Source organism: Vicugna pacos, chromosome 23, assembly GCF_048564905.1.
Source record: "Vicugna pacos chromosome 23, VicPac4, whole genome shotgun sequence".
In the NCBI taxonomy this organism is placed as follows: domain Eukaryota; kingdom Metazoa; phylum Chordata; class Mammalia; order Artiodactyla; family Camelidae; genus Vicugna; species Vicugna pacos.
The window spans coordinates 2,303,601-2,327,785 of NC_133009.1; the positions used below are offsets into that span (position 1 = coordinate 2,303,601).

General features: G+C 42.1%; 1 protein-coding gene across 4 annotated transcripts in view; it reads right to left on the reverse strand.

Moving 5' to 3' along the window:
* Nucleotides 1-1,831: 1,831 nt before the first annotated feature.
* LOC116278448 (rho GTPase-activating protein 20-like) overlaps nucleotides 1,832-24,185 on the reverse strand; it is a 70,761-nt gene continuing 48,407 nt past the window's right edge. For 3 of the 4 annotated variants that reach the window (XM_072948276.1, XM_072948274.1, XM_072948277.1), the window contains 7 exons: nucleotides 22,944-23,132; nucleotides 15,589-15,764; nucleotides 14,052-14,213; nucleotides 12,377-12,486; nucleotides 9,556-9,745; nucleotides 8,277-8,391; nucleotides 1,832-7,118 (listed from right to left, as the gene is read on the reverse strand). In XM_072948276.1, coding sequence (XP_072804377.1) covers nucleotides 5,272-7,118; nucleotides 8,277-8,391; nucleotides 9,556-9,745; nucleotides 12,377-12,486; nucleotides 14,052-14,213; nucleotides 15,589-15,764; nucleotides 22,944-23,132 — 2,789 coding nt within the window. In that variant the 3' untranslated portion in view covers nucleotides 1,832-5,271. The remainder of the gene's footprint in view (nucleotides 7,119-8,276; nucleotides 8,392-9,555; nucleotides 9,746-12,376; nucleotides 12,487-14,051; nucleotides 14,214-15,588; nucleotides 15,765-22,943; nucleotides 23,133-24,185) is intronic. The other variant, XM_072948275.1, reaches the window with a different exon arrangement.

The following is a 24,185-nucleotide window of genomic DNA, read 5'->3' on the forward strand; positions in this document are numbered from 1 at the left end:
TGACTGAAATCAGCTCCTCTGACTTTGTCTATCACCTCTGGCCTGTGTTGGACGCCAGGATAGGTAGAGCCATAGGTCAGAGCATCCCTCAGACCCAGCCCAGCTGAGGGGGGCTCTGTTTGCTTGTCCCCCTCTTACAGTTCCAATTGCTGCTCTGTCCACTGCCACAGCTCTGAGTGCTTGTGTGGCATCGGCAGGTGTCCCTGTTGGAAGACACTTGGAGGGGAGAGGGGATTTTTTTAGAGATATTTAACTGAGACACAATAAATTAGTAAGGTTTGGATAGGTCCTCATGTACACACCTTGTGTCTGCTTTATTATGGAAACTATCTTAAGATGAAAGGGTGAAAAAAAGAGCCTGGAGTCAGAGTGAGGTTCTGAAGGTACCCACCACATAGGATATAGTGAACATTAAATGAAATAAAACAATGTGCAGATCACCAGTGCATGGAGGCAACAGTTAAGTGCCCAGTGGGTGTTCACTGCTCCCCTTCTTCTCTGCAGCCTAATTTTCCCAAGTTATTTTAAAGTACTTGAGGACAGAAACAAGCTATCCTTTTTTACCTTGTATCCTAGGGTCTAGAACAGTACCTGGCAATAAAAATTACACTGTCTGACTAGCATTTATATCATTTGTAACACTTCTATCTCCCTCTGGCCACACTCTTTCCCTTTTCTCAATTTTCTCTAAACTCCTTGTGATTCAATTTATTGCTTGAATTAGCTCATCTCTGGCTTTCCTCCCCCTCTATTCATTTGCTGTGCCTTCAAGCAGTAAGCTTCTCTGTGTTCATGTATTTTGAAGATTCTCTGCTTCTTAGTCATCTCATTCTTGGGGCAAAGATAGAATGTTTCCTTTCCCTCCAAAAATTTTAGGCTGTAATAATCACCATCTCTGTGACCTGGGAAAGATGGAGTATTTCTTTAAAATATCTATTTTACTTGCTCAAAGTAATGGGCCTGCCTCACAAGTATAGGTTTTTAGCTAATTTATTCACTCCTCACAGCAGATCAAGAGGCTGTGAGGAGTTCTAAACTGAATTCCAAGTTGCTGTGATCTAAAAATCAAACCTAGATAAAACAACTAGCATTTAAACCTCAACATCTCCCAAACCTGCATCTCACATTGTCATATAAGGCCAAACTCCAGAAAACGTATTTACTTTGCCTTAACAAATTAAAATAGAGAAGCACTTTGAACTATCTTCCTACGTACGTATGTGCACTCTGGCACTACACAATGAGCACACATGCTGTACAAATTAAGTAACAATATATATCTAATACCATCCTGTGTATATTTTTTGAGGATTCGGAAACAAAATTTTCCAAATCACACCCTAGAGCCTTCTACAAATTCTATCACACACTGACATCATGCAGAACTGAAGCTTAAGGAGTTTACTTAAACACACACATGAACATACACACACACACACAAAGGATTTATACCAAGAAATGGCTCAGAAATAAGGGAGACTCATGCTTGGTGTAGAAAACCCAGAATTCAAGAGTACTCTTCCTTTCAGCAGGAAAGTTAGCTTATGAGATATCCTCATAACCAGAATAGATTTTTTTTAAAAAAGTTAACATTTTACCCAACTTTATTCAATTTTGTTTTTTTGGTATTGAAATAAACACTTTCCAAAGACTTCCTCTCAAGTCATTAAAACATGACCAGGTAGGAAAAGATCAGTTAAACATTTCCTACCGTAAGTCAGACTAAGATATATAACAGTCTCAGTTACCTTTCAACAGACAAAATATGCCACTGGTTCAAGGATACATTAGACGCTTTCAATTCAATATCACACCATGAAAAGCAGAAAAATACAATGTGAGGTAATTTATTGAATCCAATGTTTTCACAGTAGAATAAGATTCTTCTTTAAAAGCAAAAAATTACTTTATTTGTTTAACATTAAGGAGAAATTAACATCAGTATATGTGAACATTGCCCAAATTTAATCAGTGATATTTCTGACAGTGGGTTGCAGGTCTATACTGCTCAAAGCAAATCATTGTTTTCTGGGCTAATGTAGTATATATATTTTTGAATCTCTTTGAAATGGTGCTTGAACTCACACAGAGTGAACTCTGTGAACTTTGAGAGGGCAAAAATGCAGCAGTCACAAGAAACCAGTAATACTGCTTAAGTTTACACAATCTTAGAAGTACTGATGTCTTGTAGTATCTGGATCCAGACATCCTGGGATGCCTGGGTGTGTCTGGAATCAACTGGACACTCTGGTCAGAATGGTTCAAATTTAGATAAGAAAATCTTATACAATCAAATCGAGTTAATTTTTTTTTTTTTTGCTATAAGAATGTAGACTATATGTGCATCTGATTCTAGGAGCACCATGAGAATATAATACTTAAGAAAATGAAGACTTTGTGTCTAAAGCATGACTTGTTTGGTAAATGATAAGAATAGAAAAAATGTCTTTTTCTGGAAAGACTGCCCATGGCCTATGACGAAAAGTTCAAAGTTCCAATTCAGCATTAATTACATTTTATGAAATTCCCAACGTTAAGCAGAAATTGAGCTTATTAGCTAAAACAGTTACACAAAGGGCAGAGTAAAACTCTGGTGGGATTGTTAACTTTTGGAGAATGGTGTTTCATTTAATATATAGCATGGACTTCATACATATCTATTATCAGTGCCTTGAAAAATCAAACAACTTTAAAAGTTAGCAGTTTCTGCAAGTACAAAAATACACATTTCTTACATAACATATGGTAGTAAAATTTGTCAAGATATATTATACAAACTCAAAAGCATCTTACATAAAGCATCAGTCTAATATTTTATAGACTGACAAGAGTGTAATAAAATGACATGTAGTCTGTCTTCAAATCATACAATATAATACTTTAAAGCAATATTAAGTATTCACATTAAATATGTAAGGAGTGTCTAAGGGAACACAGAGTAGAAATGGTTATTAAAGAACTCACGTATCTATTCTTTTCTCTGCTTCAAACTGGGCGTATGATTTTCTCCCGCCAATACAAAAGAAAAACAAAAACATGGCTAGAACTATTATTTTGTTAAGTAGAGAAGAAGTTTGTTTCTGGAAAAAACGCTCCAAGCAATAGAGCTTCATTCACACATTGCAGTTCTGACAGTAGTGGGCCCACAAGGTGAGGGGAACCCTGCTGCTCTCATCTATCATATCACGTGAGATGCATAGGGATACTTGGAGGAGTCTCAATATAGGAGTGGTTGGTGATAAGGTGAAATCTACTTCACATCTGTGACTAGGATGGCCAGTGTCATAAAGGAGCTCTTTGGACACAGAATTCTAACGGCTTATTATACTGCTTAGGACAAAAAGGGCCATGTCCCCGAGAGGTGGGTAGCACCTATAGCTAATACTGAAAGGACTTCTTCTAGTTTACAGAAAAAATTTTTTTTATAACAAAAAATACAATCTTTAGGACAACAGGGGAAGCATATATGGCATGAAAGTTTCTGGGTGGCTAAGAAAGGTGATTTGAAATAAACAAGTTTGTGGGAGAAAGGGCTATTGGAATTTGAATTAAAGAGGTCAAATGGGTTCTAAGCAATTACTAATAAGTAAGTGTTTAAAATGAAGGAAGGTGCACAGCCATCCCTGATTGTCACATGGTACTGTCTGGCAAGGCCCAATCATAAATGGAGGTAATCCAGGAGAGGTGTAACCTTTCAGAGAGAGGGGCTGGCAGGTTGTAAAGAATCACAGAACAGAAGAGCCACCACAGTGGCTGTCAGGCCTTCTTTCAGACAGTATTCGATGCTGGATTTTCTCACCTCCAGAAGTTTTTACATCTTTTTGTCCCAAAATGATTCATGGTCTATACCCCACTGGAATACACCAATGGGGTAAACACCACGGTGTGTGCCCCACTGGAATAAACCAATGTGGTATACACCATGGTTTATACCCCATTCGGTGTATACCGCTTTGGTGTATTCCAGTGGGGCACGCACCATGGTGTATACCCCACTGGTGTGTTCCAGTGGGGCATGCACCGTGGTGTATATCCCACTGGTGTGTTCCAGTGGGGCACGCACCGTGGTGTATACCCCATTGGTTTATTCCAGTGGGGTATAGACCATGAATCATTTTGGGAGAAAAAGATGTAAAAAGTTCTGGAGGTGAGAAAATCCAGTGTCGAGGACTGTCTGAAAGAAGGCCTGAGTGCCACTGTGGTGGCTCTTCTTTTCTGTGACTCTTTATAACCTGCCAGCTCTATAAACTGCTCTCTTAGCTGTGAATTGGTCATCGGAAAAGGGAGAATTTATCAGCAATTTTTTTTGGCTGATTAATCCTAGAGACAAGGCTGCAGAAAAACATTTCCGCAAAGTGGGGTCCTGCTTTGATCACCTGTTGGCAACGATGACCATGTAACACAGGAATGACTGTTGTTGCAGACTCTTCCCCCTCACCCAGACAGCGAATGCTGTCAGGAGGGCACCTCCTAGGAGGGAAAAGTGCATTTCTGGAGAATGTTCCTGGCTCAGGCATCTCCGGAAAGAACACTGAAATGAGCACCCATTTCCTTCTTTCTCCCCATAGCTATGTCCGGGGGCCTCTGTAGAGCAGTGAAAAACCCATGGAAAAACAAATTGACCAACAAAAACTATGATGTCTTGGTACTTGTGGCTCAAATCCCTCGAGTTTTTTCCACTCTAGCTGCCTTAATAGGCTGGTACCTGGAATGATTCTGTGAGGGCACGTGATTGACTATGAGATGTCTCAGAACTGGCCACTCGCTTGGTTTCAGGGAAAAGTCTGACGTGATTTCCTTGATCATCTGACATGCTTTCCTTCTTAATGCTTTGATTGGTGGTATTTTTCTTGCTTACTTATTAAAAACATTTCATGGAATGCGGATGGTTTCTTTGCAGACTTCCCACTCTGTCCATGGTTTTTATTCTTCACTTTTGATATCCTTGCCTTCTTAGTGTCATCTAAGGCATGTTTCCTCTAGAGAAGATGATGCTTCTTTAGCCCTCTGCTCGGATCTCTTAAAATGCATGACAGGATCAATCCATGCTCTAATAAGGAAAAGCCTCCCAAACAGGTGATAAAATCTTTTAGTCTCAACTTTTTGCCAAATAGTCTCAATAAAGAGGATTCTTTTTTTGTCCTAAGTATCAGCAGTGATAACCTTGATGCTACCTGTCTTGGTTATTCTATACACAGGGGTCATAATAATTATTATCTTTATGTTATTAGCCCAGTTTCTGTCCTTGCAGATATTAGATTCTGATTGTGGTTAAATGTCTTTGATTGAATGCATGTCCTCAGCATCAGAAACCACTGTTGGCCCTGAGTCTGGGCTGGACATGTCATCCACTGTCAAAGAGCTGGGTGAGGATCCTTCTAGAGGCAGAGTACCAGAACACTGCTCATCCTTCTCTCCTTCCTCAGGGGACTTCATACAAAGCTCAAGTCCATCTCCCGCCAGGCTGGATGGAGAGCTACCATCCTTCTCCGAGTCCTGGCTGGGGTAAGGACTGCAGCACTGGGCTGTTTGCACAGCTCCAAGTCCTTCAGCTGCCCTTTGGGGAATGTCTGTCTGTCTCTCTTGCAGTGTGCTGGCTTCTGGAATGCCAGAAGCAAATGGAGGTGGCTCCATGGGTCCTTTTAGAGAACCTGTTTTATTGTTTTCTAGTCTCGGTACCCTTGCCTTCTTTTTGAGGGACCAATTTTTCAAACTGGCTATACCATTTCTCAACCATGTGCTGGGGTGAAGAGTTATAGAATGCATTTGTGAATGCCCCTCTAGGCTGTCCTTTTTTGTATGAGCCAGGTGGCTGCTGGCCTGCCCTGATGAGGGACTGGGAATTCCAGAAATGAGGCTGGAACTGCTAAAGTCAGAAGAAAGCTCTTCCTGTTTTCCTTGAGCTTGAAAAGTGCAATCTACTGGAAAGGATGTTTCAGTGGGTGTAAACACCGACTGTTCAGAAATCTGAGGAAAAGCGCTGTCTTGGGAGCTCACTGGCGAGCCAGATGGGGACGTGTCCGGGGAGGACAAGCTGGAACAGCTACTCCTCGGGCAAATGTTTAATGTTGAGGGGAAGACCTTCTCAGTGTTCTGGTTTGCGGCACCACTCTTGCCAACCTCGATCCCCATGACCAAGCTCTGACTGATAAGCTTTTGCCCCTCCATCTGCAAAGACTTGTGCCTCTTGAGATTATCCTCCTCTCCGGGCAAGAGACTGGTGTCACAGCTCGCGTTGTGCTGCTGCTTTTTTGAATAAAGTCCCCTGAGATAGGTCAGTTTGCAGTGCTGGTCATCAGTGCTGGGCTCTGAGCAGCGCCGCTGCCTCCTTGAGCCCTTGAAGGGCTCTGCTGTGCGTGGTGGGGAGTACCCAGCCATGTCCGCAGTGAAGGGCTGGTTCCTGGGACGATCGTGTGAGGACAGGCGGCTGTAAGAAATGGTCCCTGGCTTGGATTTAGGAAAAAGCTTTACATGATTTCCTTCGCTATCACAAAAGCTTTTCTCCTTATGATTTTTATCAGTGGCATTTTTCTTGACATCAGTATCTGTGACTAAACTCGTTTTAAAACCTGTCTTACCCTCTTCCTGGAGGGGTGGATTCTGACTCAGATGGTTCTCATCTTTTTTCAGGAGAATCGCATCATAGCTGGACCTGCGTATCCTTTTCTGATAAAACGCCATAAGAAAGGAAAGCTTTGAACCCAGGTAGCCGATGCTGGGCTCCGAGCAGTGTCGCTGTTGCATCGGGGTTTTTGGAGCATCTTCTGTAGCTGCGGACAGGTAGCTGGGGGTGCTTGTGTCAGAGGGGGCACTGGCCTGGTCCTGCAGTGAGGCCTTTCTGTGCACTGCTGCCATGGCCACTGGCACGGGCTCACCGGGCTGTTCCACATGGACATCTTCATCTTTAGGATGGTCTAAGTCAAACTCACTCAAGGTTAAAATGCCTTCTGCCTCAGGCTGCTCGAGGTCAGAGTCAATGTGGGTTAACACGGAGTCCATGCTTCTGCTGCCTGGACTGAGTTTCTTTACTAAGTCACTGCATGGAGCATCGACTTCTTCATTCAGCTCACTTTCCAGGCTGTCATAGGAGGAGTCATTCAGCTGGAAGCAGGAGATATCTGCCAAAAAAATCAAACCATGATTAACATTTGCACTTGCCTCAAATACATGCTGCCTTAAAAAAAACAAAACAAAAAACAACTAAACAACTATGATGTTTAGTTTAATTCTGTTTTCATGCAGATTTTTCAAATTCCTACTCCCAAGAAAGAAAGCATCTTTCACAATGTTTCTAGTTGTTAGTGCAGAAATTAAAAGTAAATTTTTGGGGTATACTAGATTTACCTCAGTCCCTGGAGAAATAGGCTTTCTTTAAGTAAGATTTCCTCAAAACAATGAACACATGTCATAATACCAAGAAATGGTAAAAAAAAAAAAAAGAATAAATTAATGCAGATACACCCAGGTTCTGAATAAGACTCTGTCTTTTATTAAATGGATTAGCTGGCAGATATACCTAATTAACTCTATTAGCCTCAGAGAAATCATTTACCAACCATATCAATTTCCCTTTGACAAAGTTCTTTAATATCTATTACCTTGTTTATTCTTTACGGCAATCATACCAGTTAGATGTTATGGTTTCCCACAATTACAGGAGAAGATACTAATGTTATGGTGGCACAGAATAATTGTTCAAAGATAACCAAGAATTGGTGGTGTAGGCATTCATATTCTGGAAGGCTGAATGTCTTCAAGCCCCACACACCCTGCCCTGCCCCATGAAGCTAGCTGGTTTCTCAAGTGTTTTTCAGGGCGCTGGATTTCTGAGAGGTGTCAGGGACCTCGGAGAGGAAGATGAGGAGGAACCAGACCAGGCCTGCTTCTGGGTCTCCTACTCCAGTTTCAACCACAGCAGTTCTGTTATATTGTAAGATATTGTAACAATATGTTATAACAATATATTATATTGTAAGTCTGTTAATTGTTCTACTGTATATCCTTGTAAGGTTTATTTAAAAAAAAAAGTTAAAATTCTGCCACTAACAATGTCTTGGAGTTTGGGAACCTTGTCTTATACGCTTGGTAACCCGACCACAGTGTTAACACAGCCTGACCTACGAGCAGGCCTTCTAAGGAAGGGGCAGAAGCCCCTGACCCAGGCGAGAGGCCCCTTCGCCCGAGCTGCTCTGGGCTGAGGGTAACCGGTGCCCTCGCTGACCTTCACGTGTGTGGCTATTTCTCACACACAAAAACAACCCCATTATTCACAATACCTGAGGCATTCTCTTTTGTATCACATGTCACTGAAACCTCTTCCAGAAGGGAAGTGATTTCTTCTCCAAATATTCTACAGCAATTTTCAATCAGAAATTGTATAAGCAGAGAAACCTGTACAAAAAAGGAACAAAAATGAAGGGCTACTTTTCACACAGTGCACCTATAAATCACACTTCCTATATGAATCCTGGTTCAAACCGAAAAAAAAAAAAGAATCCTGAGAGAAATTCAAAGTTCCTTTCTCCTTGAAAACTAAACAGAACTGTTTCTCCTAAAAAAACATGATACTTTCAAGAGTAGTTTGAGTATAGAAGTTGATTTTAACCAGTGGCTTAAAGTTATTATTTGTGGCCTTGGTTTAATGCTAACATTTTGATACTAATGGTCCTGTCTTTAAAATTAGGGCAATTTTAAGTATTCTCTGTACAGGGCATTTGGGATGAAGAAATATACTTTCTTATTAAAATTCATGAAGCATCATTAGATAAAGACTTATAAAATATGTTTCTTATGTAAAAGGCAGGTGTCGCAAGTGTGGGAGGTGGGCATCCTCTGTGGATTTACTGTGAAGGAGAGAGACAGCTGGAGAGAAAAGCATACATTTTGCCTGACCAGCCTCTTCCCATGCACTTCCCTCCCTGAGGAGCCAGAACTGGAGATGCTTGGAGAAGAGCTCACTGGGGAGCGCTGTGCCTCCACTGAGATAAACTGGAACATTTCCATAGTCTTCTTGCCCCAATAGCTGAGGCAAAGGAACAGGCAGAACATTGGGAGGAAGAGGAATCAGTACCCCATCCCTGTACTAACCACCAGGTACTGCAGGAGTGTGATTTCAAGTAAGTACTGACTGAGCGAGGTACCATCCCCACCTCCACTGTGTTAGGTGAGGAAACTGTGGATCAGTGTAACTAATTCTGCCCTAGATTGTACATCTGGCAAGTGGGGAGGGCTGAGATTTCCACCTGCACCTGTTTAATTTCAAAGTATTTTGTTTCTTTTTAAAATCTTATCATCTGCTCTTATTCCTCTATGGTTTCAGTCAGTCATAGCTGTTTGCCCCCTTAAAGGGAAAACAGAAGTAACCCAATTACTGTCACTTTCTTTACTTAAGAAATCACCTTTCTGCAGTCTACCAGGAGAGGACAGAACTGTCGATGAACTCAGACTTATAAGAAGATGTACTTAAGAACATGTCTTTCAGAATTAATACCCCAGACTTTAGGTTCAAAATGGGGACTCAGTCCCCCAGGGCAGAAAAATGAAAAACTTCATTACCTTTTTTGTAAATTCACTTTCTAGTTCAGGGCTGGAGGAAGCAGGAGGCCAAAGGACGCTTGGAGCGATGCACACTGCTAAGTTAAATGCATTCATCTGATTCGATGAATTGTGTTGTTCAATCTTGTGCAATAACCCAAAAAGATGCTTTAGCAGAATAACGTTGGCTCTTGGGAGCTGGTCTAATAGCCTAAAGACAGACAAAAGTGCTCTTTAAGCAAGACATTTTGTGGAAAACTTGTAGACAGGGCAACCTTTCTTCACTTTTCATGGGGAACCATGCAGACAGAAACACAGTTCAGAGATGCAGGAGTGTCAGCTTATACGGTACGTGCGGAGCAAGGACTGTCTTACAGAGGGGGAGAGTAAGACTCAGGGGTGTTATTCATTTATTTTGTGTATTCTGTCTCTGGGTGAGAACCTTTCAAGCCTCAGCCACAAAGATACCCAGTTTCATCCTGAGAGCTTACACTCTGCTCCACCAGCTTCTAAGGTCAATTCTGTCCCATGTCTCTTTATCTCAGTGGTACCACTTTCACACATCAGTCAAGCTTATAACAGTATATTTCCTACTGTTCCAATTTTGTACTTGATAAGGGATTTTTAAATTATCCTTCACCATCATTTACTACCACTTTTTTTTTTTACTACCATTCATGCTTGTTGCTTTTATCCAACAAGAATCTGCAACTGAGACAGGAGGGAAGGGGGCAGGACACAGCCATTAAAGGAATGACACAGCAGTTAGCACCAAGGTGGAGGAAAAGTCAACTTCCGATGGACCTTGAGGACCAGGATGGAAGGGGATCTGACCTCCAGCGGACCCTGAGCTCCCTCACACACATTGTAATGTACTAGCACCATGAACGGCACACCCACAGGTGCCATGACAGCTCCGAGGCTGACCATGAAAGTCAAGGAGAGGGTGGTGGCCCAATTCCTGGGGATCCCCGCCCCTTCCTCAAAGCAGTTGGAGTAATCCTCTCACTTGTTAGCATATAAAAACTCGCAACACCGTGCCTCGTGGACTCTCTTGCTCCCTCACCTTCCCAGATGCCCGGCACTCTGTCTATGGACTGTGTGTCTACTTCTCCTTTAAACTAAACACCCAACCCTGCTCCCCTCTGCCCTTCTCCTGCGTTCTGAGACGGCCTGCACTCTGTCTACAGAGTGTACATCTCTCTAAACAAATCTACTTTTACCCAACTAGGGCTTGCTCTTGAATTCTTTCCCGCGTGAAGCCAATGACCCTCACTTGGTGGGGCGCATCCCAGGGACTCAAGTGAGACCTGGGACACAGCCCTCCTCTCGCGCCCCGTTTTCCTGTATCACAACCTGGGGAAGAACATCAGGTAATCTGGCTCTTGTTGCATAAATACCAGAGAGGCGCTTCTTCAGCAGCACAGACTGACAATGAGGATGGTTTTCTAGGGACAGATTGCAATGGGCCAAAAGATTACTGAATGTTTTCATTGGACAGTGAGGCCTTGCCTAGCGTGCTCTTTTGGGGTGTCAGATTCTGTGGGGGCCCTGAGCCTTTGAGTTATTTTACACCTCTGTAAACTGTAGCACATTGACAGCAACACACATAATACTTGTCCATAGACCTGAAAATTCTCTCTGGTGAAGAGACACGTGATTTATTTGCACTGCCTCATGTCCCAGCAGAAAAAGCCAGTTGTTTTCAAATCTATTTATAAAATCATTTCAGCATTTCTGATTCAATTATTATAACTTGTCGTAGTTAACCATCTTCGCTGAACCGGTGGCAGTAACGTCTTAGTAGTTCTCTTTATTAATTCATGTTTTAAATAAAATTTCTTTCATGTGTGTATATTTATATGAGAGCCATAATTTTGGCCTTTTAAAAATCATCCTTTAATAGCTTCTAGAATATAAAATTTTCGACTGTGAGCAACAAAAATACAGAATCTCAGGTTCCCTGTCTCTGAACAGTTCTCAACAAGCTGTCATGAAAGCAGAGACAGCATTTTGTACATGGCTCTGAGTCTGGTGTCTTCAACACTTACACCATCAGTAGCTGCGTGTAGATAATGATTTACATTTGAAAGTTGCTCAAGATAACATTGCACTAAACAAGCATTTGCAAATAAATGATACTGGGATTCTTGGGTTTCACAGAAACGCAAGTATTGCTTTTCATTAATGGACACTTCTTTCCTATTCTCTTATGATGTGGGAAATACTCAGGAATGGGGGTGCTGGGTTCTGCCCGCAACTTCCCTTTCCATGAGGACAGACAATGCATTCTCTGTGATCAGGCTGAGGCTTTGCAACTCCCTTTTCCCTTGACACTTTCAACGAGTTGACTGTCTCTCTGGACTGTCCTCACGTCCCCTTCTCCACATACCCCTGTCACAGCACTGACTGCACCGCCCTGGAATTCTGGGTTTTATCTGTCTATTTCTACTAGACTGTGAGTTCCTTGAGGGGAAGGAATTTTCTCTGTATGAATTCAGCTGCTAAATGAAGTGTATAAGGAATCGCCTGGTTAGTTAAATATTTACCAAAATTAAGGTCATAAATTGTAGATTGTGTCTACAGTATTAGCTATTAGTCTAATGGGTTTCAGTGCCTATCAGATTAGAATATACAGAAGGTGTACAATGGTCGAGTATTCCATATTAATAAGATTAGGAAAAAAACCAATAATAACAATGACAGTTGCTAGCATAAATCTATTTTTAAACTGGCCCCTATGGATATGACTTTGACAGTTATTATTACATTAACAGACAAGCTTATAAAATATAAGTTATTTTAAAGTATTTTTGAGGAATGACCAAATTGGAGTAATTACCTTTGAACTGCATTTATTTTCTCCTCATCATTTCCTTCGTCCATTACACAGACCCAATGATCATAGAGATCTGATGAAAATATGCTTCCCGGAATGTGTCGTAGAAAATCCTTACATAGAGGGAAAAATTTTTTTAAATTGTTATTCTACTAATTTGTATTAGAGAAATTAGAAAGAAGGCACTTTATTGGAAAGTTCAGTCCTCCCTTCTTTGGAACACACAGAGCTCTGTGCCAGCCCTCCAATGATGTGCGTACACAGAAAAATATGCTTTGAATTTTTTTCCTAACAAAAAACCAGAGGGAAGATGGGGTCTGGACTACAGTGGGAAAGATAAAGGACAAACTGTTTGGACTGAAACCTCCTGTTTGTATATATCTTAGCAAACTAGTGTAACATGGCAGAGTGTGGCAAACCATCCTAATCTTTTTTTTTTCTCTCTCTCTCTCAAATCACTAGTTAAAAGAAATGCACGAAGGTATCTGTGAGATTCACAATGTGGTAGTCAGTCATCCAGTCATTCTATACATATTTACTATCTGTGCCAGGCACTGCTTGAGGTGCCAGGAACAGGGTAGTAAATAAAACAAAGTCCCTGGTAATTTAGAACTTCAGATTCCAGTGGCATTGGTGACTAATTCCACCCAGAGTTGTCTGGAGTTTCTCCCTGTATTCTTCATCGGAGGGGAGAAGGCATTCCAGGCTATGGCTGGGCTCTGGGAGCCTGGGGCAGCACCCTCATCCCTAATGTATATTAAATAACATGTCCCTGGTACATTATCCTTCCCGGCCTTCAAGACTCCTGCTGAGAGCACTTGTGCAGCTGGGTGTGGTGAAACCAGACTATGACACAAGTAGGATCTGACCAAGGGAGTTTGTTGTTTGACATTTGTTTACAAAAAAGCTTAAAAGTAAACACACTTTGGTCCTGGTCCTATGTTCCTTTCCTTTCTAGGCCAGCACTCTCTGTTGCTTTTGGCACGGTCCTAACAAGCCAAGCTTGTGAAGTCTGATCTCCACCTTAGGAAACTTCAGGCAGAGAAAACCCAATTCCATGTCTAAGCGCTGGACCCATGGCTGACCACCCTCTTGCAAGTTCCTGCTTACAACATGGAGACAGGTGTGCAATGGAGTAATTTTAATTCTTGCTGGAAAATCAAATAGCAGCCTTACATATGTGCTTTACCAAAGGCGATACACAACTTGTGATGTACATGTCGTGTTTCTGTGGCTTCATGGAAGCCTTGGGCCTCGGTGCTGCAGTCAGCTGATGAGGTGAGCATGTCTCCCATGAGCCTACGAGCTCCTTCAGGGCAGGACCAGACCAGACCCTCGCCTTTCACTGCATACACTCAAAACCAAGCACAGTCACAGTCGTAGCAGGGGGTCATTACTGAAATGTCGCTGTATGTCCTATGGCCAAATGTTAGTGAGGGACAAGGGAAGGCCAGCTAACTATAGCTGAGGCTCTAAAATAATTTAAAAGTAAACCTATTTGCATAGACATCTTTGCCACAAGTATTTCTGCTACAAATACTTTTACCACATAGCTAATTGGCTGTGAGAATCTAACTATGATGGTTCTTTGCAGATGGGGATAGCGTTATAATGAGGGAGACCAGCTGTCTTCCCCCAGAGCTCCACTACTGGGGGGACAAAAGGTGTGCGTTCCCACCTTTAAGACAGAGGCTATCACGAAAGCCGATTCACAGTCTAGCTGTACTTCAACTGCGGAATTCAGTTTCTCTTTCAGCTCTCTGCAGGATTTCATGTTGGCCGACTGTCTGAAGATCCCTTTTGTGAGGGGTCCTTTCTGATTAAGGAAGAAAAGCATATCCTATGGGGAAGCAAAGGAAACAAAAATCAAAATGGCACTTGATGTAGAAGGAGCTGGAGAACACACAGCTGCCCTCTCCGGCTGCCAGGGGCTGGGGCGGCCCGGCAGGAGGCACTGAAGGGCTGGGGCTGGACGGGCTGCCAGCGGATTAAAGCCAGTTTGTGTGTGTGTGTGTGTCTCAAAATCTATTTTCTCCCATTTGTTCTTGCTACATTTCAACTCTTGCTTTCATGCGACTGTCCTTTTTCAGCGATCCAGTAGTCACTTCAAGGTACCTGTTACCTTGTCTCCCTCCTGTCTCACTATTCTTTGCCCACTGTTCTCTTAACATGAAATCTTATCCCCAGACATGGAAATGTGATTGCCAAACTCATCCTCCACTTGCTTGTCTTTCTTTTCATGCGACTTTACACTCCATCCTACTTCCTGTGTTGCCTTCTTTTAAAATCAGCCTCCAAAATTATCACTTCCCAGAAGCTTTCTCTGTCCCATTCCATTCCAATCTTTTATTTTGCTTCCTTTCCAGCTGCATGTCCTACGCTTGCCGAGGAGGAAGAGAGTGGGTGTCGGAGACGTGCAACCCACAGGACCTGAGACCTAGTTATAGCTCAGACTTGCTGTGTGTGACTTTCAGTAAACTTGAGGGGTTTTTGGGGGGAGTGGGGCTTTAATTTGTAAAGTAGGAATGATGGAGATGGTGATGGTGATGGTGACAGTGACGATGGTGATAACTACCTTCTAACTCTGTTGTGAAGGACCAGCAATAAAGTGACTAGACTGTGTCTGGTACTTACAGACATACAGCAGAGCATGAAGTGCCAGGCATCCAGGACGGTGCCTGAAGGATACTGGACACTCAATAACTGCTGCTTGACAGGGTTCATTTACTATCTTCACTGAAGACCATACACACTCAGTGGCTTTCACCTGATCTGTTCTACATACAAAAGGTAACTAAATGCCAGAGGATGTATCTGCATGCCTAAACACTTAGAATACTAATAAGAAGTGTGAGTTTTAGTCCCTGCTGCTAAGGTGACTGAAAGAGTCATGTTCTGAACAACACAGGGTTCAAGAAAGGATGTGAGAGGAACGTGTGGGATAAAGTGCATTCTCCATCCACAAAGCAGACAGACTCTAGTTTATCTGAGCAGGTTCACGCTGCTCTTTTCTGCCGCCAGCAGACGAGACCATCTCTCCCCATCACGTCTGCCTTATGATGCTGCAATAGTTTAGTCAAGATTTGTATTCTTTGAAGTAATAATAAAGGTTCTCAGCCAAAGCCATGAGTGTTCACAATTTTTCCATTTGGGGTAGAGTTTCCCTCCAGAGCTCTCCTTTCCTGTTAAGTGTTACAGACCAAAATGAGACTTACCAAGAGAGGTTTGGGTAGATTGTCATTCTCACAGATATCTGGCAAAGACACTCCGAAGAGCTGTCCTGGCTTTGGAGATGTTGGTAACACGGGCTGGTTGTCCAGGTGGGTGCTCGAGCCCCGCCAGAAGGCCCAGTTAATGACAGATCTTCTTTTAAATGTCTTCTGACCTGAATCTAAGGAAGAAGTGAGATTATTAGTAAACCTAATTTAATTCATGTAATCTTATTTCTATAGTTCCTATTTTATAGTATGCTCAGCACCATGGCTCAGAATTTTATAAGGTAAGGAAACATCAAACGCTTGGTTTATTCTCCCCCCCCCCCCCATTTTGGGGACATCATTGGTCTATGTGCTTGAATTCTGGAACCAAATTTTCAAAGGTGAAAAAGGGGCTCCCCCTTTACTGAACTTACAGCACAAAGCATTTCACACCAACACACAGGCCATTTTAAAGAGGGGACTAAGTGAACAAAAAAGCTGAAGATCAAATTAGACCACAACTCAATAATGACAAAAAGAAAGGAAGAAGGAGGAGGGAAAGGAGAGAGAAGGGGAGGGGGGAGGGGAGAAGGAAGAGGAGGAGGAGGAGGAAAAGAAGAGGAAGAAGACCTGGGGGAAGGGGAGGAGGCTTTGCTATGAAGGTGCTCTCTGAGAACAAGAGCGCTCTACTACCTGATGCCCCACTCTGCTGTTGAGCACAGAGGCAGGAAGCTAACGCTCTGCGTTCCCCCCCTTTCTCTCCAACTGCAGACTTTTCATGTATCTTTTTGTTTCCTGACTTTAAAAAGTATGTTCAAGGCAGCATGGATGGATGAAAACATGAGTGAGACTTGCCCTTGCCACGGTAAAGTTTATAATCTTACAGGGGGACAAGACTGGTGATGGGTGGTGGGGGGAGAGCAAGTATATTAATAAATAAAATGTCCTAAGGGAGGAACAAGGCACCAGAGGCATTCAGAAAAACCATGAAGCACATCTGTCTCCCCTTTGGGAGAGAGGGAGCGGTCCTGCAGGCACCTGCATTGGATGTGAATTTTGAATCAACATGATTTCAACAGGTAGAGGATCCAGCATCATCCCTCATGTCTAGTAAGTACTCAATAAACCATTCTCGAAAGTAATTGAACTGAGCAGACATTTAGGTGAAAAAAGACAGCAGGAACAAAACAGGCAGAAGAAAGTTCAGTAGTGAATCATGGTTTTGTGAGATCATAGTTCTAAAACAGTTCTGATGTCATCTGCATCTAATTTTAAGACAAAAATGGATGAATCTGCACAGGATCTGATACCTAAAAAGACAGCTGTTTAGGGTCCTTTTTGACCTTTCTGCCACCTACACCTGCTGGCCTAAACAAATACACACAGGTAACAGCTATAAACTCCAGACAACACTTAAATATGTAAGAGCCAACCTGGAGACACTGAAGAGTGACCAAAGGAAGGCACAGAGTGGAGGTAACAGTTTGACACCTGGAAGAAGGGAATGGCATGGCACTGGGTGAGGTTCCCATTTTTACAGCTTATTCCATGAGCACAGGACCCAGGGTGGCAGGGGTGACTAAAATTTGGAGAGAGACCTGTCCTCTTGTTGGTTTGAAAAAATTATAGAGAATGGAGTTGGAGATGACCACAGCAGCTGGAGGGTGAAGGGGGAACCCCAGGAAGGAGCAGACAGACTAGTGGGAGCCCCAACCCAAATAATGGGCATGAATTCTGCCCAAACCTCTGGCTGATCCCCGAAGCCTGCGTTGCGTGGGGCAGATGCGAAACAGCTCTTGAGGCCAACAGGCCCCCAGGTGGTGCCCACGTAGTCTGACTACATTTTTCACCAGGGACAGTGCATGAAACTGGTCATCACATTCTGGCTGTGAGGCCCTGACACCCAACCATGCTGCCAGAGATGGTGCTTTACCCCTCAGCTCTCTCTGATCATGGGGCAAGAAGGGGATGATCTCGGGGGGGCACTGAGGAGACGATTCCGTGGGGGACACAAAGGAGACAATTCCGGGGGGGACACCAAAGGAGATGATTCCGGGGGGTGGGGTGGGGCACCGAGGAGACGATTCCTGGGGTGGAGGGACACGAAGGGGACAATCTTGGGGGGCGGGGCACTGAGGAGGCAATTCCAGGGGGGTGGTGGGGCATGGTCAACAGTGCCCAGTGCTCATTTCAAGCGTTTCATACTGTTTATTTCCTCAGCATAACCAATATAAACCAAATACTAAAAAAGCCACGTCGTGGGAAGATAATCAAATAGGAAACATTTTACTGAACGGCATCTAGACCATCATTCACCCCTGGCTTCCTCAGGATACAGGAAGTGCATCATAAATGCTCATACACCCAGGTGTAGAGGTCTTTGTTTCAGGAGTCAGGAGCCCAGCTAGACTCCCACTTCAGATACTTATTTGTGCAAGTTATTTATCCTGCTTCTTCACTTTAAAATGAGAACACCACCTACAGCTCACAGCCTCACTGAGAGAATTAAGTAGGATAATGTTTGAAAAGCATTACTTTGCCCAGGGCATAGGTCCATAGCAGCTTCAAACAGAGCTGGCAAGACACCAATCTCCTCCCCAGAAAGAGGACCTCCTCCCCACATCCATTCTCCACTTGTTTAATAGCCTTCGGGAAGTATGTGGACAGGAAGGAATCCCAGACTCTGCTTAACTAAAGAACTTTCTTCCTGTCCTGACATTCCCCACTCACACCATCTTAAAGAACAGGAAAGGAAGCTGAACCCATTCTTAAATCCAGGAGGGGTCTCCTGTGTGCCAACAAAGCCAACCTGTGCAAATGTTTGTTGAGCATATATGTTGACATATGATGAGTAGTTGTACTCAGTCTAGTTTCCTCACATTTAATCTGGTTTCATTATTTCTAAAACTATCAGATTTATTTGAATTTTTTTTTAGCTTTCATACACTTCTTAGGAAGAATGCTCTATCATAAAGTTATATACCGAGCTATCCTACGCGTGCAGACAGAGGATAAAGCAGAAACTGAGTCCTGAACTTGATTATGAATACTTTCAGCTGCAGCCATGTCTTTTACTATGTACAACATTCAATTTTAGAGCTCATGTTCCCTCTGGGACTGAGAGAAAAGAATCTCATTAAAGTTTACTTTCTTGCAGAACTTTAATGCACAGCTCTTACTTTCCAAATGTCAAAGACTGGTGAAAAGACATGCAATTGCTATAAAAACTGTAAGGGAAATGTAAATGCAGGGCTGGTGGAGTTCAGGAAGGCCTAGCGTCCCAGACAGCCTGGACAAGGTCCAAGCCGGTGTTTCTCCACGCTTCAGTTAGGGAGCTGAATATTAAAAAAGTATAATTCTCAGAAGTTTGTCCTCATAGATTGTTAAAGAATCATCACAACAAAAAACCCTTTAATGAGAGATTTTAGCAAGATGGTGACATAGGAAGACCCTGAACTCACCTCCTCCCATGCACACACCGTATCTACAGCTACCTATGTGACAGTTTTCTCTGGAAAAAAACCTAAAAACTGGCAGAGAGACTGTCACATTGGGAAAATGAGAGGGAAGTGGCTAGAAAAGGCTCAGACAATCTCACCATAAACCCCACCCCTAGTGCAACAACCCACAGTTGGGAGGGAACTTAAAATCTCCTCAAAACCCGGACCTTCTCCAGAAGGAGTGAAAGGTTTGAACCCCACATAGGTCACCGCAACTTTTAAGGTCTGGCACCTGTGAGACAAACCCCGAAAACATCTCACTTTGAAGGCCAAGAGAGCTCACGCCCAGGAGATCTGTGGGCCATGGTGGACTGGGGAACAGTTCTTAAAGCACTTGTGTGCACACTACCCACCCCAGGGCTCAGAGCAGAAGCAATTCTTTCCAAATCACTGACTTCATGTTAAAGAGACTCATTTCCTAATTTTAAGGCACTGGCCTGAGGGGCAGGGCTGCTGGGATACCCCCCGGAATACACAATGGGGAAAGAACAGTCTCTTCAAAAGTGACATGGGTTCATTTCTGGGCTCTCTGTTCTGTTCCACTGATCCTGATGTCTGTTCATGTACAAATACCATGCTGTTTCAATTACTGTAGCTCTGTAGTATTGTCTGAAGCCTGGGAGGGTTATTCCTCCAGCCTCCTTCTTTTTCTTCAGTAATGATTTGGCAATTCTAGGTCTTTTGTGATTCCATATAAATTTTATTACGATTTGTTCTAGTGGAAAAATTGGAGAGCAGTAAGTGAAAAATGAAACTGGACCACACCATACACAAAAATTTATTCAAAATGGATCAGATGTGAATATAAGACCTGAAATCATAAAACTCCTAGAAGGAAACATGGGGGTAAATTACTTGACACTGATCTTAGCAATGATTTTTTTTTTGCATTTGACACCAAAAATGGAAAACAACAAAAGAAAAAATGAAGGAGTACATCAAACTAAAAATCTTCTGCACAGCAAAGGAATCCATGAACAAAATGAAAAATCAACCTACTTCAATAAGGTGACGGGAGAAAGTATTTGCAAATCACATATCTGATAAGGGGTTAACATCTAAAATACATAATGAACTCATATAACTCAACAGCAAAAAAACAAACAACCCAATTAAAAATAGGCAGAGGATTTGAAGAGACTTTATCCAAGAAACATATAAAGTTGGCAACCAGGCACGTGATAAGATGCTCAACATCACTAATTCTCAGGGAAATGCAAATCAAAACCACAATGAGATAGAAACTCACACCTGTGAGAATGGCTATTATCAACAGGACACAAATGACAAGTGTTGGTGAGGGTGTGGAGAAACGGGACCCTCACGCACTATCGGTGGGAATGCAACTTGGGGCAGCCGCTATGGGAAACAGCATGGGGGTTTCTCCAAAAAGTAAAAATAGTACAACCATATGACACAGCAATTCCACTGCTGGGTATTTATCTAAAGAAAACAAAAACACTACTTTGACATTTAATGACATTTAGTGAACAAGTAATGTCAAACAACTTTCACACTTTTCTTGCCGTCTAAAGTCAAAACAAGAAGCAAGATCTCCATTCTCATAAAAAAAATTGTAGCGGATATATTTTTTGAGCTCAAACTACATGTCTAGCAGTATTTACCTACCTCAATGTAAGTGCAAAGGATACTCCTATATTTGAAAATCCTTTAACTGTGCAATTGACCTGTGCAAAGGGGAATTTCATGTTTCAAAACCCTTTAACTTCTACCTAACTTTCAATTGGAAGTGATTAATCTGCAATGAAATGACACGCCAAAAGGCAAATATCAAAAGAAGAATCTAACAAAATTCTACAAATGTCTCTGAAGAGAGAAATATGCTCAATTAAAATTGTATGCTTGTAGCATGGTATGTCAGTATTTGGCAGTACCTACTTGTGTGAAAAGGTATTTTCAAAGATGATGAAATACATAAAACCTCATTACAGATCAGAACACTTTCCATTCAATGGTGATAATTGGAATACTAACATTGCACTTCAATTAAGTGAAATATTATTCCCCCAAAACAATTCAATTCCTCTCATTAGCAGATCTGTACTACACAAAATTGTACTCTATTACTACATATCGAATGTCATCGGTAAAAAACTTGTGAAAATTTGTTTTTCCTCTTGTTATTTAAGTACCTGTGTAATACCATCAATTCTGTCTCTTGATCTGCAAATTTTACTACCTGGCCCTTTACAGAAAAAGTCTATTGAGCCCTGGTCTAAGTCAGTGGTTTCCAAAGCAGCTGTTCATCAAAATCTTGCATATTAAAAAAATACAAAACTGATTCACTTGTTAAATTTTTAGTTTCACAGGTAGGCTGCCACCATGGGTCTGTAGTCACTCCATTCCCTTAGTGTGAGTCATCTTACAGCTGCAACCAATATCATCCTACTTCCAACAGAGAGAAACAGAGGACTAACACACAGAGGATGCCTACAATTTAATTAAGCAAGCTGTTGACAAAGATGGGTAAAATTCTTAGGATTCTTGACCCCTGATTATTTTGGTCAAATCAGTTAAAATAAATTTATTTTACTGACAAGGGACCCAGAGAAATCATTTTGAACAACATGGGTAGAAAGATAGAAGAGTAAAACACCATTTTCCTCAGCTTAGTTATAAAGGTGACATTCCCTTTGTGTCTTCAATGAGTACCAGCAACAGATCTGTCAATAAAATAATTCATTCAGCAAATATTTATTGAGTTCAATTTATATATGCAGACATTGTTTCAGGTGCTGAAAACATAGCAGCAAACAAAACAGACTCAACTCTCTGCCTTCATGGAGCTCACATTTCAGGGGATGGAAAACTGTAATATCTCCATAACACCCCAAAGATGTGAGTAAACAGCCTTAGAGTTCAAAAACTCACTTTAACTCTGTGGGAAAGAGGAGGACTGGTGCAAATGCAGGGTAAGTTTTTATAGCTGGTGTTGGCAAGATGAAGGAGTCCTGACCAGTGATTTCAATAAAGTATAAAGTTTGAGGCTAGGTCATCAACCGAAAGAGACAGGGCTGGACATGCATGTGTGGGGGGATGAGCATAAAACAGTGGCCACTGTCCATGGGGTATCCCAGTTTGTTCAGGTTTACAAAAGTAGCTCCAAAAATTCAGCATCAATTTTCGGCTATCTCCCCACCCCCACACCTCACACTTTTTGGTATGATACATTTGCTTTTATTTCTATACAATCTTACTTTCAGACTGAGGGTGTAAAGCTCAAACACAGGTTAGGGTAATTAATGATGGTCCTCCTATGTTGAACATCACTTTTTAATCACTCTGGAGTCTTCATTATGGGGAGGGTAACAGATGGCTATGTTCCCAGGGAATTCAGATTAGCTTAGCAGACTAAGGAGAGATTTCTATGGAAATTACCTTCATCTTCAAATGATTATCAGTACCAGGATCCAGGTAAGGCACCAGCATCTCCTGACACCCATCACTGACGGCCTTCTTTTAATAATGTGATCATTTAGGGGGAACACACAATGCAATGCATTACAGTACAAAGAAGGCATTGAAGAACCTGCTGCCCTGCCTGGTGCATTTGACTCTGCAGTGGGCATAAGGCTAAAGGGGGAAGGACAGTGAAGAAAGAAAGAACAGACCGTACCACAACCAGCTGCTGATTACCCATCAGTCACCCCTACCGCTGATTTATAAACCCATCTTCTAAAGCTCCATCTTTCCTTTCAAAACACTTAGAAAACTCAAAAGAAAAAAAATACCTCATCTGGCTGGAAGTTTGGGTCTTTGCCTGTATAAAGGCAAAGAAGCTTGAAAACTTTGTTTTCAGGAATGAAAAGTTTTGCTAAAAAAAGGCTCTCATGAAAGAGAGAGAAAACTCACCACCCAGTTGTTGGGCCACAGCCAGCCGGCTGGGCTTCAAGATGAAGTGGCACTGCTTCTCTTGGGGCAGCTGTTCCATGAGGAAGGGCTCTTGGAGGTTGGAAGGTGTGGGGGAGTCCTTTGACCCCTGCATCAGGAGTGCCATGTCTCGAAGGTGACTCATTTCAATCCCATAGGGGAATTCATGTCCTACACAGAGAAAAATCTAAATGTAGACTTTAGGCTGACTGACACTGTGTCAGTATGAGCATGTGTGCTACAGACTGGAATGTCCTGCAGTTTGCTCCTGGGACTTTTGGTATAAAGAATCCTTTTGTTGACTGAGTGATCACCATGCACACTCTTACAGTTGGAGACCACTGTGTAATACAGGTGGCCCCACCAAAGTAGTTTTTTTTGGGGGGGTTGGTAGAGAGAAGAAACAAAGAGAAAAAAGTCTTTAAAGAATATCTTGTTTGGGAATGCACAGGTTAGTTTGTGAGTTGCATCATGTTGAATTTTCCTATGTTCACATCTGAGAATACTGAAAGGTATTCTAGTTTCTCCTTTGACACTACCTATCTCTGCAAATCTTCAGCAAATCCTTGACCTCTCTCAGCCTTAAATTCATGATTTAAAATATTTATCCTACCCATCACACAGTATTATAAGGATCAAATAAGTAAAATTTAGTGGTTAATAGTATTTAAATACAAAGGGCAAATAACTATATATTTCAAAGATCACTATTATTACTATTATTCAATATAAGATATCTACCTGAAAGAAGACATTTTATACTGTTTATTAGTTATAGACACAATTAGAGTTACTCAAGGGCTGGCTTGTCTGACTTATGCTTTCCCTCCCACCATGCCACTCTGAGGCCGTTATTCACAGACAACAGTTAGAAGGAAGACTGCGGGGTATGAGAGACACAAAAACAAGATTCAAAAGGAGTTTTCAAACTAGAAAAACTAAACCCTGGACATCTGACTGCTATATAAGTTTTTGATCTTTAGTACGCTGAGTAATTTCATTTTCTCAATTCTTAAGTACCATTGTGCTGTAAATTTGTTTACTTTTTAAGTACAGAGAGTAAGGTCTCTTCCATTCCAGACTTATCACTGAACCTAATTCAGTGAACTTTTCCTCTTCATCTTGCATAGGCATATAGTGTCAATGTTTCATTGATATTAAGTACTACAGCAACTTTCAGGGACTAAGGCAGAAAAATAAAAAAAGACTTCTACAACAGCAATA